At 42.6% G+C, this 20,453-nt stretch overlaps 1 protein-coding gene across 2 annotated transcripts in view; it reads left to right on the forward strand.

Annotated features, from left to right (window-relative positions):
* TAF1B (TATA-box binding protein associated factor, RNA polymerase I subunit B) overlaps positions 1-20,453 on the forward strand; it is a 67,527-nt gene that overhangs the window by 3,253 nt on the left and 43,821 nt on the right. The window contains exons 1-5 of one of the 2 annotated variants that reach the window (XM_055399731.2): positions 10,131-10,288; positions 11,981-12,079; positions 15,317-15,404; positions 17,505-17,602; positions 19,288-19,383. In XM_055399731.2, coding sequence (XP_055255706.2) covers positions 10,271-10,288; positions 11,981-12,079; positions 15,317-15,404; positions 17,505-17,602; positions 19,288-19,383 — 399 coding nt within the window. In that variant the 5' untranslated portion in view covers positions 10,131-10,270. Of the gene's footprint in view, positions 1-10,130; positions 10,289-11,980; positions 12,080-15,316; positions 15,405-17,504; positions 17,603-19,287; positions 19,384-20,453 lie in introns of those variants that run through there. The other variant, XM_055399732.2, reaches the window with a different exon arrangement.

Consider the following 20,453-nt stretch of genomic DNA (forward strand, 5'->3'; position numbering starts at 1 on the left):
ATTCTCCACCAGGCTGATGGGTTTTGACTCCTGGTTCTGCTGCTGACAAAAATTTTTATTTTTAAAAATATTTATTTATCTGAACAGAACATTTTACACTTCATTGCATTTTAATTTACAAAGCCACATGTGGCTGCTACCACACTGGCAACCCAGCATCAAACTCTGAGCCTCTGTTTGCCAATCTATAAAATGAGACCTTCAATCCTTACCTCTCAGGGGGGTTGTGGGCTGAAATGAGGTAGATGGAGAGGAAGGAACTTCTTGAAATAAAAAACTGGTGAAGAGGAGCAAACGATTCCACTCAGCAACATTTGGTTCGTTTCTTTCTCCCTCACTGGTAAGTCCTGGTGATGAACTTACTAGGGTGAACTTGCAGTGTAGCGCTGTGTCCAGAAATTTTACATCTCTTTGTTTTAGTTTTCTTGTCTGTAAAATGGGGCTGATGGTGATGATAATGTTCAAACGAGTTAAAGTGTTTGGATTGGTTCCTAGCCCAGAAAATGCTAGCTATGCCCTGGCTGTCACTCTCTAAGGATGTCGGTGCCCTTGACCAGAAGGCTCCTGGAAGGTTTTTAACAAATGCTTGCCCCCAAATGAAAGTCAAGTTCAGTAAGGATGGTGAGCAGAGGGGCTGCACCCTGGGGTCCTCAGGCCCCTCCTTCCTCCACAGCCTACCCACCCTCCTGTGCAGCCCCAATGTCTGGTTGGTGTCTGTATGGGGCCCCATTTTTCTGCTCCCCCCAGCTCTCCCTGCTCTCTTTGAGCCAGTCTCATGAAGACTGTAAACCTCACACACAGGCCCAGGTTCAGTGGGCACTCAGGACAAGGGGTCACGGCTGGCTGGCCAGCCTGCAGCTGATCCACCCGGAGTCCCATCCCCCTCCCTGGTGGGAACCAAAGATGGTGGCCAGAATGTTGGGAACACCAGGGATGCCTGATGTAACACGTGAAAGGGGCTGCATGGGTGCCCTGGCTGTATGTTAGCCCTGTGAGTCCATGAGAGCTTCAGCAATTGGCAGTCTAGCCTTGCCCAGCTCCTGACCCCTATGTAAATAACTCAACCTCTTACCTATTAACCTCCAGCCACACAGGCTTCCTTTTGTTCCTCAAACAGACAAAGTTCAGTGGCTTCAGGCTTTGTCATTCTCCCTGGGACACAAATTCCTGCAGGGGTACTCGCTGCGTTCCCATCTTGGCTCGCCTGGCCCTTCTTCTGAGAGGTTTCCCTCGTGACCCCCAGATAGGTCACTGCAGACACCTACTCGGCTATATTTTCTAAAGCAGCTGTCCTCTCCCTAAAGTTATATTTTGAATTTGTCAGCTTTCTATCACTCTGCTGTAATAAATGTGGCTGAAACAATAGGCAACAAATAATCTTGGAAGATAGAATGCTGAAAATTTAGAAGAAACAAGAATGAGAACAAATCATATAGGCTTGCAATTTGAAGTTTTGCTAGGCAGTTGAATAAAATAGAGATGTTTCTAACAAGTCCCTGTTTATGGTAGTCCCTAGACTGTTTCAAAAATGAAATGTGGGGCCTTCGCTGGTGGCTCAGTGGTAAAGAATTCACCTGCCAGAGCAGGAGACATGGGTTCAATCCCTGATTTGGGAAGATTGCACATGGGGTGGACAGCTGAGCTCACACTTAACTATTGAGTCTACAACTCACGAACCTCAACTACTGAATCCCGCGAGCCTGTGCTCTGCAATAAGAGGAGCCACCACAATGAGAAGCCCTCGCATGGCACCTAGCAAGCAGCTCCTGCTCAAGGCAACTAGAGAAAAGCCTGTGCAACAATGAAGATTCAGCACAGTCAAAAATAAACAAACACATAAAATGATTTAAAAAAATAAAAGTCCCTTGGACAGCAGGGAGAACAAACCAGTCCAACCTAAAGGAAATCAACCCTGAATATCCCGAAGGACTCATGCTGAAGCTGAAGCTCTAATACTTTGGCCACCTGATGCAAAGAGATGACTCATTGAAAAAGACCGTGATGCTGGAAAAGACTGGGCAGGAGAAGAAGAGGGCGGCAGAGGATGAGATGGCTAGATAGCATCACTGACTCAATGCACATAAATTTGAGCAAGGGAGATAGTGAAGAACAGGGAACCTGGTGTGCTCCAGTCCACGGGATCACAAAGAGTTGGACATGACTTAGTGACTGAACAACAGTGAACAACAAAATTTTTTAAAAATGAAGTGTGAAAAGAATTATTTAACTTCTGAGAAGCTGCTAACAAGAAGATGCATTAGGGAGCATATATTCTCAACAGTAAATAATTTTTGTTATGAAAGCAATATTTTTGGTAAAATTGTATCCATACAACCAGTGAAGGAGTGGATGCTTTGACTAGAATGATAAAAAGACTGAGATTAGGTTGCCTTCAGTGCTGTGGGCATAACCCATCCGTGGCCTCATCCACCAGCAGGAAGTGGCAGAAAAGGCTGAAGGCAGGAGTGTGCTCATCACTGCAGGATGCCATGTGTGTGTTAAGTCACTCAGACGTGTCCGACTCTTCATGACCCCCTTGGACTGTAGCCCACCAGGCTTCTTTATCCATGGGATTCTCCAGCAAGAATACTGGAGTGGGTTGTCATTTCCTTCTCCAGAGGGGATCTTCCCAACCCATAGATTGAACCCACATCTCTTTTTTGTTCTGCATTGGGAGGTGGGTTCTTTACCACTGGGAAGCCCAAGGTAGGTTAATGGATCTAGTTAATTTTTTAAATACAGAACTGTTTGGCTGTCACAGGATCACTACTGTAACCTGTAATGGGCCGAATCTCCATGGAAGTCCTTCGTTCCACAGTGATGGTTGTGGATATCTTGTGGCAAAATGCTTAAAAAACCTATCAGACTTAGAGATAACTTATCTTTTTTCCTTTTCACACCAAAATACAAGTGTCAGATTTGGACACTGGATGACAAATCGCTGTCCATGGTATATTGCCCAGGAGACATTTTTTAAATTGCCAATACACCTAATGGAGTAAATGGGATGTTTTAACCAAATAAGTAGCTGAGTGAATGGGTGTGTTGGGTGGCCTTATCTTTATATTTAAAATCACAGACATCCAGGTGCCCCTAATGCTGCCTGATAATTTATTAGATTTTTGGTTTAACTCTCCCATTGCCAAGAGATATTACCTCTGATTCCTCCTCAGACCTTCCATACCCCCACCCCCTAACCCCACACTCAGCTGATGATGTCCCCTCTCACCAGGAATGATCAGAAAAGCCTTTCTGGGTATTCCCACAGTGCCTGAGTTGGCTCACACACTCTCAGTTCACAGAGGAATTGTCTACAAGGCCAATCCTTCTGCTTGGCCATCTCTAAGCTCAGGGAGAGCCCCCTGAAATTGTGCCCTTTCTCTTCTGCATCAGCACTTTTCTCTCCCTGAGAGTTTATTTCCATGAACTTATAAATGTCTTAAAGAAGTGGGCTCTTTGCAATCCCATGGACTGAAGCACGCCAGGCTCTTCTGTCTTTCACTGTCTCCTGGAGTTTGCTCAAACTCATGTCCATTAACTTGGTGATGCTGTCTAACCATCTTATCCTCTGCCACCCCATTCTCCTTTTGCTTTCCACCTTTCCCAGCATCAGGGTCTCTTCTAGTGAGTTGACTCTTCCCATCAGGTGGTATCGGAGTTTCAGCTTCAGCATCAGTCCTGGTTTGATCTTGCAGTCCAAGGGGCTCTCAAGAGTCTTCTCCAGCACAGCTCAAAAGCATCAATTCTTCAGCACTCAGCTTTCTTATGGTCCAACTCTCACATCCGTACATGACTACTGGAAAAACCATAGCTTTGACTATCCAGACCTTTGTTGGCAAAGTGGTGTCTCTGCTTTTTGATATGCTGTCTAAGTTTGTCATAGGGCTTCCCAGGTGGTGCTAGAGGTAAAGAACCTATATGCCTAATGCAGGAGACACAGATTCAATCAGAAAGATCCTCTAGAGGAGGGTATTCAATCAGAAAGATCCTCTAGAGGAGGGTATTGCAACCTACTCTAGTATTCTTGCCTGGAGAATCCCGTGGGCAGAGGATCTGGGCAGGCTTCAATCCATAGGGTCACAAAGAGTCAGATACGACTGAACCAATTTAGCAGGCATGCACTAGGTTTGTCATGACTTTCCTTCCAAGGAACAAGTGTCTTTTAATTTCATGGCTACAGTCACCATCTGCAGTGATTTTAGAACCCAAGAAAATAAACTCTCTCACTGTTTGCACTTTTTGCCCTTCTATTGTCATAAAGTGATGGGACTGGATGCCATGATCTTAAGTTTCAAGCCAGGCTGGGTCTTTAGCCATAAACAAAAAGATAAAAATCCCCAATGCCATGGTGCTCATAGTCTAGTTCAATTACTTAAGAGTCAGTCATGTCCGACTCTATTTGGACCCCATGAACTGCAGCCTACCAGGCTCCTCTGTTCATGGGAATTTTCAAGCAAGAGTACTGGAGAGGGTTGCCATTTCCTCCTCCAGGGGATCTTCCTGACCCAGGGATTGAACCCGGGTCTCCCACATTGTAGGCAGACGCTTTACCATCTGAGCCACCAGGGAAGCACCTGGTGAACTTTTAGTTCAATACACAACTGCTATTTAGTTGGATTTTCAATTCTGTCCCCTCCCCATTATAGTATTTCAACATTTGAAATCAGGGCCAGTCTTGAAAAGTAGAGGCTTATAATCAAGCTGTTCATATGACAAGTCTTGGTACTTTGAAGATAGATAAGAGTCTGAAGTTTGAGAGCCAAGCCTGGTAAATGACAGCTGGAGAAGAGCATTTAACTAGCACCATAATAAAATAATAAGACTGAATACGCCTCTGCACTGGGTGCCTCTTGAAGGCAGGAACTTGGTCCTGTTTATCTGTCGTTTCCCAATTCTTGGCACAGTGCCCCGACACACAGTGGTGTTTAATAACTTTGAGAAAGAAATGAATTGACAAGTGAAGAAGGAGTGAGCGAATGCAGAGCTACTCCCTTGGTGATCTTAACTACCCTCATGACTTTAAATACCATCTAGGCAGAGAGCTTTTGAGTTCCTCTTCACTTTCTGCCATAAGGGTAGTGTCATCTGCATATCTGAGGTTATTGATATTTCTCCAGGCAATCTTGATTCCAGCTTGTGCTTCTTCCAGCCCAGCGTTCCTCATGATGTACTCTGCATATAAGTTAAATAAGCAAGGTGACAATATACAACCTTGATGTACACCTTTTCCTATTTGGAACCAGTCTGTTGTTCCATGTACAGTTCTAACTGTTGCTTCCTGACCTGCATACAGGTTTCTCAAGAGGCAGGTCAGGTGGTCTGGGATTCCCATCTCTTTCAGAATGTTCCACAGTTTATTGTGATCCACACAGTCAAAGGCTTTGGCATAGTCAATGAAGCAGAAATAGATGTTTTTCTGAAACTCTCTTGCTTTCTCCATGATCCAGCGGATGTTGGCAATTTGATCTCTGGTGCCTCTGCCTTTTCTAAAACCTGCTTGAACATCTGGGAGTTCACGGTCTTGATGAAAGTGAAAGAGGAGAGTGAAAAGGTTGGCTTGAAGCTCAACATTCAGAAAACAAAGATCATGGCATCTGGTCCCATCACTTCATGGGAAATAGATGGAAAAACAGTGGAAACAGTGTCAGACTTTATTTTTTTGGGTTCCAAAATCACTGCAGATGCTGATTGCAGCCATGAAATTAAAAGGCGCTTGCTCCTTGGAAGGAAAGTTATGACCAACCTTGATAGTATATTAAAAAGCAGAGACATTACTTTGCCAACCAAGGTCCGTCTAGTCAAGGCAATGGTTTTTCCCGTGGTCATGTATGGATATGAGAGTTGGACTGTGAAGAGAGCTGATCGCCGAAGAATCAATGCTTTTGAACTGTGGTGCTGGAGAAGACTCTTGAGACTCCCTTATACTGCAAGGAGATCCAACCAGTCCATTCTAAAGGAGATCAATCCTGGATGTTCATTGGAGGGACTGATGCTAAAGCTGAAACTGCAATACTTTGGCCACCTCATGCGACGAGTTGACTCACTGGAAAAGACTCTGATGCTGGGAAAGGTTGGGGGCAGGAGGAGAAGGGGACGACCGAGAATGAGATGGCTGGATGGCATCACCGACTCTGTAGACATGAGTTTGAGTGTACTCTGGGAGTTGGTGATGGACAGGGAGGCCTGGCGTGCTGTGATTCATGGGGTCGCGGAGAGTTGGACATGACTGAGCAACTGAACTGAACTGAACTGAACTGAGGCAGAGAGCACACCCAAGAATATATCTTCAGACCAGAAATTGCCTCTGAATGCTAGACTCCTACATTCAGTTGCCTTCTCATCCTACCTGCATATCTTATAAGCATCGCTAACTTCATATGCCAGAGATCAAATTCCCGATTCCTCCTCTACCTCCTTCCAAACTCTTCCAACCACAGCCTGCCCCTACTCTGTCAAATATATATTCGCTCTTCCAGGTGCTGAGGACAAAAATCTTGAAGTCATATTTGACTCCCTTCTTCCTCTATAGCTGCTTGATGGACTTTTTGTCCACCAAGTTATCCCTATGGTTCTACCTTCAAAATACACATGCCCATGTCTACTTCTCACTGTCTCCCCTGCTTTCACCTGGTTCAAGCGACCAGGATTATTGTAATAGTCTCCTGACTTGCCTCCCAGCTTCTGCCTTTACCCCTGGCAGTCCATTCTCCTCACAACAGCCAGTGTCGGTTACTTAGTCGTGTCCGACTCTTTGTGACCCCGTGGACTGGAGCCCGCCAGGCTTCTCTGTCCATGGAATTTTCCAGGCAAGAATACTGGAGTGGGTTTCCACTTCCTCCTCCAGGGGATCTTCCTGACCCAGGGATTGAATCCGTGTCTCCTGCATTGCAGGAAGATTCCTTACTGTCTGAGCCACTGGGGAAGCCCCACAATAGCCAGACTGATCTTTTAAACACAGCAGATTGTGTAAATCCTCCACCTGCTCATACAGTTTCTCTAAGCCCTTATAACTGGATTTTGCCCCCACCTCATTTTCTACTCTCCCTTTCGTTCACCACTCCAGCCACTGGCTGACCTCCTTGCTGATCCTGAAATGAAACTCGGGACTAGGGCCCTGGTCCTCACTGTTCCCTCTGCTGGGAATGATATTCCCAGCATGGTTCTTACTCCGTTGCCTCATAGGTCACCTTCTCAGTGAAACCTTTCCTGACCACTTCACTTATTTCTTTTTAATTAACTTTTATTGGTATGGTTGCCTTACAGTGTTGTGTTAGTTTCTATTGTACAGTGAAGTGAATCAGCTATAGGTAGTCCACATATGTGTATCCCATCCCTTTTTTTTTATTTCCTTCCCATTTAGGTCACCACAGAGCACTGAGTAAGGTTCCCTGATCTATACAGTAGGTTCTCATTAGTTATCTATTTACACTTAGGCTTAGTATCAATAGGGTATCAATACGTCAACCCCAATCTCCCAATTTGTCCCATCCCTCTTTGTCCTACCCCTTGGTGTTCATGCTGTTGACTACTCCATTCATACTGTTGACCCCTCCATTTAAAATCGAAACACATTATGGCTCCCATTCTCCTTTACCTATTTTATTTTTCCTTCCTTGGCAATCATGCCCATTTAATATACCATATATTTTCCTTATTTACTTTTTCTCTCCCCACTAATCTCCATAAAAGCAGGAATTTTTCCTTACTGGGCTCACTACTGAATCCCCAAGACCTAAAACCGCACCTGTTTAATGAAATTAATGTGTTCAATGAAGGGACAACAATGAAACTAAATTTAATAAGTATTTACCATGCGAGGATCCCTTGCAAGGGACTCATGGGTAGTAGCTAATTTTTACAGAGGAGGCACAGAAAAGCCGTGATTAGAAACCCAGGTCTAATTCAACAATGTGTTCTTTCCTCCAGAACCCAGCACCTCTCCTGTGCTGTGAAAAGCCAGAAGGAGGTGGAGAGCCCAGAGGGGTCGGGGTCCAAGCCATGGCACCCCTCGCAGCCCACATACTTAAGAGTGGCCAGGAGAGATCAGCTGTCAGTTCAGTTCAGTCACTTAGTCGTGTCTGACTCCTTTCAAACCCATGGACTGCAGCACACCAGGCTTCCCTGTCCATCACCAGCTCCCGGAGCTTACTCAAACTCATGTCCATCGAGTTGGTGATGCCATCCAACCATCTCATCCTCTGCTGTCCCCTTCTCCTCCTGCCTTCCATCTTTCCCAGCATCAGGGTCTTTTCAAAGGAGTCAGTTCTTCACATCAGGTGGCCAGAGTTTCAGCTTCAACATCAGTCTTTCCAATGAATATTTGGACTGATTTCTTTTAGGATTAATTGGTTGGATCGCCTTGCAGTCCAAGGGACTCTCAAGAGTCTTCTCTAACACCACAGTTCAAAAGCATCAATTCTTTGGTGCTTAGTTTTCTTTATAGTTCAACTCTCACATCCATATATGACCCCTGGAAAAACCATAGCTTTGATGAGACGGACCATTGTTGGCAAAGTAATGTCTCTGCTTTTTAATATGCTGTCTAGATTGGTCAAAGCTTTTCTTCCAAGGAGCAAGCATCTTTTAATTGCAAGGCTGCAGTCACCATCTGCAGTGATATTAGAGACCCCCCAAAATAAAGTCCCTCACTGTTTCCACTGTTTCCTCATCTATTTGCCATGAAGTGATTGAACTGGATGCCATGATCCTAGTTTTCTGAATGCTGAGTTTTAAGTCAACTTTTTCACTCTTCTCTTCCACTTTCATCAAGAGGCTCTTTAGTTCTTCTTCACTTTCTGCCATAAGGGTGGTGTCACCTGCATATCTGAGGTTATTGATATTTCTCCTGGCATTCTTGATTCCAGCTTGTGCTTCTTCCAGCCTGGCATTTTGCATGATGTACTCTGAACATAAGTTAAATAAGTAGGGTGACAATATACAGCCTTGACGTACTCCTTTCCTAATTTGGAACCAGTTTGTTGCTCCATGTCCAGTTCTAACTGTTGCTTCTTGACCTGCGTACAGATTTCTTAGGAGGCAGGTCGGGTGGTCTGGTATTCCCATCACTTTAAGAATTTTCCACAGTTTGTTGTGATCCACACAGTCAAAGGCCTTGGCACAGTCAATAAAGCATAAAATGATGTTATTCTGGAACTTTCTTGATTTTTTGATGATCCAGAGGATGTTGGCAATTTGATCTCTGGTTCCTTTGCCTTTTCTAAAACCAGCTTGAACATCTGGAAGTTAATGGTTTACGTGTTGCTGAAGCCTGGCCTGGAGAATTTTGAGCATGACTTTGCTAGCGTGTGAGATGAGTGCAATTGTGCAGTTTGGCATTCTTTGGCATTATGTTTCTTTGGGATTGGAATGAAAACTGACCTTTACCAGTCCTGTGGCCACTGCTGAGTTTTCTAAATTTGGTGGCATACTGAGTGCAGCACTTTCACGGTGTCATTTGGGATTTGAAATAGCTCAACTGGAATTCCATCACCTCCACTAGCTTTGTTTGTAGTGATGCTTCCTAAGGCCCACTTGACTTTACATTCCAGGATGTCTGGCTCTAGGTGAGTGATCACACCATCGTGATTATCTGGGTCGTGAAGATCTCTTTTGTATAATTCCTCTGTGTATTCTTGCCACCTCTTCTTAATATCTTCTGCTTCTGTTAGCTCCATACTATTTCTGTCCTTTATTGTGTCCATCTTTGCATGAAATGTTCCCTTGGTATCTCTAATTTTCTTGAAGAGATCTCTAGTCTTTCCCATTCTATTGTTTTCCTGTATTTGTTTGCACTGACCAGTGAGGAAGGTTTTCTTATTTCTCCTTGCTATTCTTTGGATCTCTGCATTCAGATGGGTATAGCTTTCCTTTTCTCCTTTGCCTTTAGCTTCTCTTCTTTTCTCAGCTTTTTGTAAGGAAGGCCTCCTCAGACAACCGTTTGGCCTTTTTGCATTTCTTTTCATTTTTTGCATTTCCCACCGGCTGTCGGAACAGACTGAATCCGCTCAGGAGTAGGCGCCGCCCACCTTTTTTTACTGACTGGCTTCGGATCCTAGGGTAGAAACGGGTTGCTCTCTGGGAGGGATGCCGGATTAGCTGGGCTTCCTCCCGCCGCTCGCGGAGGCTTCCCTGCGGCTGTAGGAGACGGACGTCCAGAGTCAAGAGTCTGGGTTTCCGCCCGGAGGGCTCTTCCCGCCGCTCCCGGAAGCCGCGCTCGCTGCCCGGGTAACGGGTCCCGGGTGCCGGCGGCTGAAGCGGCCGAGGCGCCGTTATGGAGCTGGAGGAGGCGGTGAGAAGTCCGGCTGCCGCGCGACCGGGCGACGGGGCGGGAGGGCCGTGAGGCTGAGGAGAAGGCGCCGAAGGACGCCAGCTGGCTGTGGAGGCGCTCTGGTCTCGAAGTGGGGCGGGTCAGAAAGGGATGGAGCTGGCGGGCCGCGGGCACCGGCATGGTGGGGGAGACAGGCTGGAGCTGCTGCCTCCCTGAGGTTGTGAGTGGAGACCCGGCCAGGTGTTGATCGAGGGGGGTGTGTTTTGGGGGAAAGATGAAGTTGTGGGTTTTGTGAGGCGGCCGCCCTCGTGGCTCACCTCCTTTAGACTGGACCACCCGCAAGTTCCCTTTGATGCTGGAGGTTGGGCGAGGGAGACCGGGGGCTGGAACCCGAATGCCCCCCAAGTAACCCCTGTAACCCCAAGTAACGTCACATCTCCCAGCACCTAGTCTTTGGAAATCCTCGTCTCGGCCTTGCGTAGGGAGGGCCAAATTCGGGTGTGAGGGCACGGCCAAGATTTCACTAGTTACCAGTATAGGGTCCCTGACAACTTGACCTGCTTTTGAAATCACTTGGCCGGGCGTTTTGTCAGTCTTTGATGAGAGCCCCTTGGACTGCACGGAGATCCAGCCAGTCCATCCTAAAGGAAATCAGTCCTGAATATTCATTAGAAGGACTGATGCTGAAGCTGAAACTCCAATACTTTGGCCGCCTGATGCAAAGAACTGACTCATTTGAAAAGACCCTGATGCTGGGAAAGATCCAAAGCGGGAGGAGAAGGGGATGACAGAGGATGAGATGGTTGGATGGCATCACCCACTCAATGGACATGAGTTTGAGTAAACTCCCAAGAGTTGGTAATGGATAGGGAGGCCTGGCATGCTTTTGTCCATGGGGTCGCAAAGTCAGACACGACTGAGCAACTGACCTGAACTGATGGTGTTAGAGGAATATTGGGTAGTTAGATCATTGATAATAAGATGTCACACACCAAAGAGCTGAGAATTGATTATTCAGTGCCAGTCTATGTATGTACAGAAGCATCATGGTGATAGAAGGCTTTTCTCATTGTAGGTGCTCGATAAATGTCTCTTGAATGATGGTTAGCGGTGTGTAGATGCTGGGTTAATGAAATGAACAATTAGAACTCACCATGAGCCTGTAGAGTTATGAGTAGGGATCTTGTCTGTTTTGCTCACCATCACATCTCCAGCACCTAGTTAAGTGTCTGGAGCATACATAGTAGGTACTCCTTGGATTGCTGAATGAGCAAATGGAAACTTGAAGCAACCCTAATAAAACTCTGGTTCCTTTGTGGTGGGTTATGTGTTCTTAGTGTCCTGGAGGAAGTTCCAAATGGTATACTGTTTCTTTTAAGTCTTCTCTATACTTAAATCTCATCACCTTTTTTCCCTCTCAGCATTTTCAAGTTTTATTTAATCATCTTCCCCCACTCCCCCACTTACCCCTACCACCTTTTTTCTTCCCCTCCCCACACAGCACGTGTTTTAGAAACATTTAATAGTTTAATTCCGTTTCAAACTGCTCAGACTGAACTGCTATTCTCCTTGTTTGTAGATAATAGTCTCTTTGGTATGTTTTCTATTTTCAGTGATTCTTTACTGATAGAGTAAAATTGCAGGGAAGCCTGTAGGCAGAACTGCAGGGTTTAGGTGCAGTGTGTTAAATGTGATGTTCCTTTTCTCCCACAGAGAGAGTTCAGAGAGCGCTGTTCTCAGTGTGCCGCTGTTTCTTGGGGTCTTACTGATGAAGGCAAATATTATTGCACTTCTTGCCACAATGTTACAGAAGTAAGTAACAGGTCTCATTTATGAATTTGCTTGTGCTTTAAAAATTGCAATTTCAGCCTAATATATGGCATAGTACCCCCCCCACCACCAAATTGATCTATTTTTATTACTAAGCAGTGCCCAAATACCAAGACTATCAGTCGTCCTCAAGTGCTGACACAAGGGTTAAAGACTTTATGAATTAGATTTAGGATGAGCTTCTGAAACTGTCTTGGGCCATAAATATAAGTGTTTTCCTGATTCAGACTGTCTGGTATATTTATAAGGGGAAATAATTAAACTTGCACTTGGAGGATGATAAATTTCTTTTCGTTAGTTAGTACTTATGTAAGAGTTTTTAATGTGCCATGATAGCATGGAGGTTTGGAAGATACAGTGTTAGAGGACTGTTGGGAGTACTGGAAATATGCATTGTTATCATTATGTCTTTGCACAGTGCCTTTCACATTACGAGTGTTTTCTTATCCATTCATTCATTTCCTCCTCGTAACAATGTGTGAGATACACTATTATGCCTCTCGACAGGTAGGGCAGGTGGGCCTCATCAGGTGAGTGAGTTGGCCAAAGTCTCATGGCTAGAAAGTATTGAGGCAGGATTTGAACCTGAGGCTTCTGACTCCAGTGTTCATTTTATTCCACCACACCTGCCTCTTAGGACAGAGGCTGACATCCTGTCCTGTGGGTCCTTAGTAAACGAGACTGCATTCACACAGGGAGTGCTAGGTCCTCTTCTGGTCACCGCAACCCTCAGGACAGGACAACATAACCAAAATAATCCAGAGTGTGGACAGCCTGCTCTTGGGTGGGCTAAACACACCAGGACTTTTCTCTCCGGAAGAGGATTTGCTCAAAGTCTACAGAGCCAGGAAGAGCAGATCCATTTATTACCTTTGCCCTGTAGTCCTCTGGGATTTTGGGGAAAAGTGGTTAATTTAGCTTGCAACTATCATTGAGACAGTAATTGTTCTTTGTTCTGTTTCCCGTTTGGTCACCCACAGTATTCATAAGATATGAACTCACTTGATGAAATTGTTGGGGTGATCATATGTTATTACCTCGTTTGTGGTGATGGTTTCATGGATATACATACACACACATCAGATCATACACTTTAAATATGCACAGTTTGGTCCTTTGCTGTGATGTTTGTTGCGGCATTAACAGTTTTTGGTTTTGTACCAGCAGTGCAAATGTAAACACGGTGAAGCAAGATGTGTATAATGGACTGTCATTAGCAGATGAAGACACCATATACTTTTTTTGGAGAAATTAAACTATTAATACATTAACTAATTGCTTTCTTTTATTTGTCTTTGATAGTATCTCTATTTATTTCTGTCTGATAAAATCTGCTGCAGTCAGTTTTTAACTTGAAAGATCCTAATACCAGTGTTTCCACATTTGAAAGATACAAGCTTTGTATGGAATAACCTGTCAAGAGTGGAGCATTCTGGACAGTGGGCACCATCTTCCTACAGGCCCAGGACCTATCTCAGTGCCTCCCGTGTGATAGACAGAGTTGTGTGTTGCACAACCTCAGTGGTTCTCTTGGCTTTATGGCATGTTCTTCTGATAGAAAAGGACGTGACTGGTGTGGGCTTGGTGTGCCAATGTTTAAATCCACCTGGTGGGAAATGGCTGGTGAGCTGTGGTTACACCTGCGGAGAGTGGAGGTTGTGGTACAGCTTTCTGTGTTTTTCTGCTCCTTTCATTGCCCCTCAACTTACTCTTGTATGTAATTTTCATTTTCTAGATACCCATCATCTGAAGGAAGGCCTTCTGAATTGATAAAGGAATTAGAATGTTATCTTGATTGATTTTATATAGGAAAAATATTTTCAGATCTTAAATCTGGTCTATGTATAGACATTCTTGCAAGTATTTTGTGGGTATTTAATAAAAGGTATAAGCTAAGATCATGTGAGTTTAACAGATTTATATGGTTATAAGAGCAGATTTACTGTAGAAAATGTAGAAATGATGAAGATGAAAGCTACAATCACCAGTGAGCTCAACATACATTTCAGTAGCTTCCATTTAGTCTTTTATATGAGAGACTGTCTGTATATGAGAGGGGCAAGGGGTCATGGGTGATTCATGGGGTCGCGGAGAGTCAGACACGACTGAGCGACTGAACTGAACTGAACCCCCAATCTTGTGTGAATGTGTTAATTAACTGTATAAATAGTCCACAGTATAACCATTCTGTAATTAGTTACAGCTTCAGTCTGGATATTTAGCTTTTTTTAGCTTTTAGTTATTTTGCATTTTGTCTAATTCTTATTTTAAGCCTTCCCCCACCATCCCTCCTACCCCTCCACCCCCCACCCCAACTCTTTATAGGTTTTACCTGTTTTTGTTGGGTAATTGCTTTGGTGTGTGTCTGAAATGTCTTACGTTCTCAGTGTGGCCAACCCCATCCACCAGAATGGCTTTGAATGTGGTTTCTGTGGAATACAGAGAGAATGTATTCCAAAAATCCTGTTGTTAGAGGTATTTCTTTTATTCTTAATGAAAGTTGAAGATAAATTTCATTCCAAATCTCTAAATTTAGACAAATACATAGGTACTGTTTGCTGTTGGTTAAAAATCTTCACCTTTCCCCCATCACGTAGGGCTGATGCTTTTATTAATATATTTTGGTTGTGAGAGAACCGGAATCTTAGGTCCCAGCCCTTGAGAGCACTTGGAATTGAAGACTTTGGGGTGAACTATACTCAGCAGTAAGTCATTCTAAAATCCTATAGGTCTGATTAAGAATGAAAGTAGTACTTTTATAATTTCATAAAGCTATTTTAGAGTATGATTCAAACACATAGAAAAGTAGGATGAAACTAATCTGTGTGTAGCTTAGGCATTGCTGACTACAATAAATACAGAAATTATTTTAGTTTCAAAGTGGTTTGGGGTGGAGAAAAAGGGTGAATAAATTTGACTTTAGGATTGGTGTCAAACAGTTAAAAATTGATTGAAAATGAAAGGCTATTCATTTGACAGTTATTTATTTAGTATGTTTAAAACTGTTCTCCGCACAGTTTTAGGTACTAAGAAGTTCTGAATCAGAAAATAACATAAAGGCTACCCAGAGTGTTACACTTTATCTAATTTTCCCAAAACGCTACCATCATTGACCTGGCATCCACAGTCTGGTTCATTATACACCCCAGAGTATAGTCAAGGAGACGTTAAACTACCTTTGTATGGTCTTTCTTTATGGTCTGCTTCTGTTTCCTGCAGAGATCTAGGGAAATTATAGACATTGGAGCTATTCCTAATACTAAAATACAAGCCATCAACCGGGGACTTAAAAGAAAACGAAAACTTGGTAAGGTTTTTCTTCATATCTGCTTAGTATTTTTCAGTCATGTTTTCATTTTCATAATTTGGGTGTGTGCAATTGGAATTTTAAATAGATTCTAATGAAGTTGCCAGAATTTTAAGCCAAAATAGAATTAAAGTCGAAAATTATTTTTGGTAAAATTGGGAGCAACTTCTTAAAGCACACCCATTTTTTATTCTGTTTATTGTAGATGATTTGATTTTTCAGTTGTGCAACTACTATGGAACAAATAATAATAGTCAAGGGAGCGTATTTCTTTGTATCTGTTGGCATATGTTTCTCTATTCTGTATCTGTAATCTCTTATGATTTTCTGTGCTTTTAAAGAAAATTGCTTCTTTTCTGACATGTTTCAACTATGGAGTTGTCAGGTTAGGCAAGTTAAATATGATACTCAGCTTTCAGAAATCCATTTCTCACAGTGATTTTGAATACACCCTTTTATAATAGGGAAAATTAATTTCCTTTAAAATAACCTCAGCATGAGTGTGCTTTGAAAGGCAATCTGTTTCATTAATCCAGGGAGTACATATAATTAACCATTATTGAGAAGAATCTGAGGTGAAGTTTAGTTGATACTTTTTATTTCTGTGACTGATTGCCTAGAGCCAGATGCTCAGGTTTGAAATTAGGCTAATGATAATGGCGGACTCTTCTACCTGAGGTAGCTTTAAGGATACACACATGAAATATATAATATATATAAATGTTGGTGAAATAACTGCATGAAATACATTGGTGTCCTTAGATGAATAACAGAGAATGCCTAGATGTCAACTCATGTTCCTGTTTAAACTTTAGTAGTGATTGTTTTTATTAGGCTAAAACATGATTAATCTTAATTAAATTTAATTAGAGTAAAACCTGATTAATTTGGACTTGGCATCTAGGTAGTAAAAAGTTGTATAGTTTAAGCTTAAATCGCTGAAAGAATATCTGATGTTTCAAATTAAATGTTGAGAGTCTTATATTCAACCCCTTTGTCCTTAGTTTCTTCATGTGTAAAGTAAGAGGGTAATACCATTTATTGTAGAGAGTAGAAACCGAGGCTCAGAATTTAAGATACGACTGTATTGGTTTGTCAGAACAGGGTGCAGGAAGGAGAGAGCACACATGGCTGGCTGTAGCTTGAGGAGTTTAAACTCCTTCACCTTTGGAATGCGTCGAAACTGCAGGCTTCTTATTTTACTCCTATACAAACTAAGACCCTTTCCAGAATGTGAGTTAGTCAGCAGAGGTGGGGAGACCTTGTGACACTCAGGTTAGGGAGGGGCACAGGAATCCTGTGACTTTCTGCGGGGGAGAGGGCATCTTGGAGTCATAGCAGCAGACTTCAGAAGCATATTTTTTCAAACAGTTGCAGTATTTGTCAATCTGGGAGGGGTAAAACATAAGAGTCTTAACAGATTTGAGCATTTTCTTTTAGCTGATAGTTTTATTTAAACATGTAGCTTTGTCCATTCCTTCAAAATCTCTTAAGACTGTTTTGAGGTTGCAAGAAAATAACCTATTAATACTTAAAATACATGGTGACTGGGCCGAGTTCAATAAATCTTAGTTTCCTTGCTTTCAGTTTCACAGGCATACCTAGAACCATCTTGATGAAAGGAGAAAGCCGTGGAGTAGTTCGTTTTCTCTGTGTGTTCTTGTTGTACGCCCTTTCCTGCGATCTTGGAGCTTCCCCTCTTCACTTTAGTTCATTCATTCTCCAGATACTCATTGTTCCCTTTCTGTGTGAGGTGGAACAGAGGAGTCGGAGGAGAAACAGTGGCTGAGTGTAGAGTATCCGTTCATTTAGGCTTCTGCTGGGCATTGTTCAGTACATTTATAAAACTTGTTTTCTTTTTTTAATGTGGTGCCTAACCATTTTTCTGCCCTTACATTGATAGTTCAGAAAAATTAAATTGCTTTAGCATTTGTGTACAGATTTGCCAGATTTGAAGCGAGAGTATAAGAATGGAAACTCTACTCAGGGATATGAAAAAATTCCAGTTGAAGTGTGTGAAACACAATTGTGACTGTGCAGTAGCATTACATTTAGTAAGTAAGAAACTCCGATGTCTGAAATCTGTCATTTGTCATTTAGAGAAAGGCTGGGATTGGTATGTGTGTGAAGGTTTTCAGCACATACTTTATCAACAAGCAGAAGCCTTACAGAGCCTTGGAGTAGGCCCAGAGTTAAAGGTAAGTCCATTTGAGTTCAGATGTTAACCTTTCATTTTGTTGTTTGAAGAACAGTAGACTTAGAGTGGAACTAAGAGTAGTAGGGTTATCAGGAATAGCACTTGGCCTATTCGAATCATTTTTTCTGATGATTTTTCTTTAATCCTTCTGCAAGACCAGCAACCCCCAAAATGTGTTCTCTAGGGTGTAAATAAGCAGTACATCCAAAAGAAAGTAAGAAAGGTTTTAGTCTTCAGATAATTAGGAAACATTAGGTTTGTCCACTTATTGGTGCCTTTTATGTATTAATGTGCTTTTTCATTTCCTAGGGGATGCAGTGTGCAGTATTCACAATTTGAGAGTAAAATCCTCTGGTGTGTGTGGTGGGGTGGGGATGGGGGGAGTAGCATCCATCAGGACTTCCAGAAAATGCACTTTGTGCAGTGATACATTAAATCAGTGGTTTTCAAACTTGAGTATCTGAATCAACTTGGAAGGCTTGTTAAAACACAGATTGCTTGACCCCATTCCAGAGTTTCTGATAAGCAGGTCTGGAATAGGGCCCAAGAATCTGCATTTCTAACAAGTTTCCAGGTGACACTGATGCTGCTGGAGTCAGCTTAGTTGGAAAGAAGTTTCCATGTATATGTGGAATGAGTGAATAGGACCTTATATAGCACTATGCTCATAAATGAAAACAAGAGCAAAAAGCAAAGGAAGGAAGATCAACTACTGAAGTCACCAAGAAAAGATTGATAAAGCAGCCTTTGCTAGTCAAAGCAATGAATGTCTGCAGCAGGCAAGCAGAGTGACCCATAGGCCAGTGCATAGCCCAAGTGGTGAGCCTTAACCTTGACAGTCATTGCTTAAGTAAGGTTGCTGGTAGCCTGCAGGTTTGTGAATCTGGTTTCTCCTGGCATAGGTATCCGATGTATGAGTGTTTATAATAAATGGTTTCAGGTAGTTCCACCAAATAGCTTCAGTAGGGTTTACACCTATTTTTATGTTGATACCACTTCATCAAGATTAATCCTAGAAACAGTTTCTCTGAAATTAACCAACAAGTATGACTGTTTAGACCTGACCAGCTAAATGGTGCAGGAATGGTGTTATGATAAGAACCCAGGCTCCAGAGTCAGAACTGATTCTAGATCCTATTCATGGGTCATTTTGGCCATGTTACTCAGTGTCTTCAGTGGTAAAATATGAGCTAATCACTGTTTTGCAGGATTGTGTTAAAGCTTATGGATACCTTGCGCCTAGTAGGTGATGAGTAAATGGAAAAGCTGCTTTGTTTGGTTTTACTTTCACTTGGACAGGGCGTGGGAGGAGGAAGGGGGTGTCAGTAGGTCACTAAACGCAATAGCAGCTTTGCTCCTAACTAGAAGTATAGTCACGTGTAAGTGACTTTCTTTCTCTGGATCTTAACTTACTTAACTTGTAAAAAGAAGGGATTCAACTAGGTGATTTTAAGGAACTCATTCCTTCCTTTCCTAAAATCTAAGATTAGGAAGACTGTATTCAGTGCTTCTCAAATACCTGATACTGAAATGATCATTCTTTCAGGGAAATTTAAGTAAGAAAGGTAAGAATACATTTAGATGGAAGCAGTATGTAAAGTACAAGAGAACAGAGGTTCTGTGGTCTGGATGTGCCAGTGTATTTTCATCATAACCTGAAGCATTCTTGTTTCTCTTCCACATTAGAATGAAGTTTTGCATAATTTTTGGAAGCGCTACCTTCAGAAGAGCAAGCAGGCATATTGTAAAAACCCAGTTTATACCAGCAGAAGGAAAACTACAGTAAGTCACATGTCTGACAAGCGGGACCAACAGACATATCTGGTGAGAGATAGAAATGAAGATGAGGTTCAACCTTACCTGAATTATGGTTTTCAGAGGAGTTTCAGTGAAGAGGTCTCATTTATAGTCCAAAAGACCGGGTCAGTGATGTAGGCATTGAAATTAATTTTGACTTCTTATTTGACCAGTTGAAACATAAAGAAATTTGTGGTTAAGTTTCTAAATAGAAGTTTAAAGGAGTTTCTACCATTGTACTATTAAAAACTGTTTTGCAAATGTTATTCTTTTTGCTTGGAACATCTGTTTGCTTTACCTGGCATTTCAAGATTCAGCTCAGTTGTCATCTGGATGCTTCGCCACCCCACTCCCGTCCATCAAAGCAGTTATATTTTTAGCAGTTTGCTTTTCACTGCTTATTAAATGTGCCATGGATCATTTTGTTTGGAATAGGGGAGGATTCCACTGCTGGGAAATGCAGGTTTGATAAGCTTTGATGTGTTTTATGTGTGGTTCTTACTCTCTATGACTGAGAAGGGATTCTGACTCTGTTTGACACACATTTGTTAAGAGCTTGAAAACTTGGCCCAGTGTTTCCTTGTTTGGTTAGGGTTTCATAGGTTCCACACGCAGAGTTTAGTGAAAGAAATGAGACGTTTAGAAATTGCAGGAATGAGAAGTTTAGAAATAGCAGGTGGAGCAGGAATAACGATAGTTCAGTTTTAGGCATAAATTTGAGACAGCTATTGGACATCCAGGAGGAAATGTAGAGTCCTCAGATACACTTCAGTTCCAGGGGAGAGATCTGGACTGGAGATACAAATTTAGAGGTTGTCAACTCACACTATAATCAGATCTAAAATACCACTGTTTGTAAGATGCACCATTATTCTTAAGTACCCCCAAGAAAAAAGAAAATGCTGCAAATTAAATTGTGCCTTGACGCTGACTGTAAGATATTCCTGATTTCAGGGATGTGAAAATATGGAGATGGGGGAGTGCACATTAGAATTGAATACAGTATACATAGTAGATGGTATTTAAAACTACAAGACCAGACGACATCCCTGAGG

This window comes from Moschus berezovskii, chromosome 11 (genome assembly GCF_049115385.1).
Source record: "Moschus berezovskii isolate FMDL1 chromosome 11, NW_MosBer_1.0, whole genome shotgun sequence".
NCBI lineage: Eukaryota > Metazoa > Chordata > Mammalia > Artiodactyla > Moschidae > Moschus > Moschus berezovskii.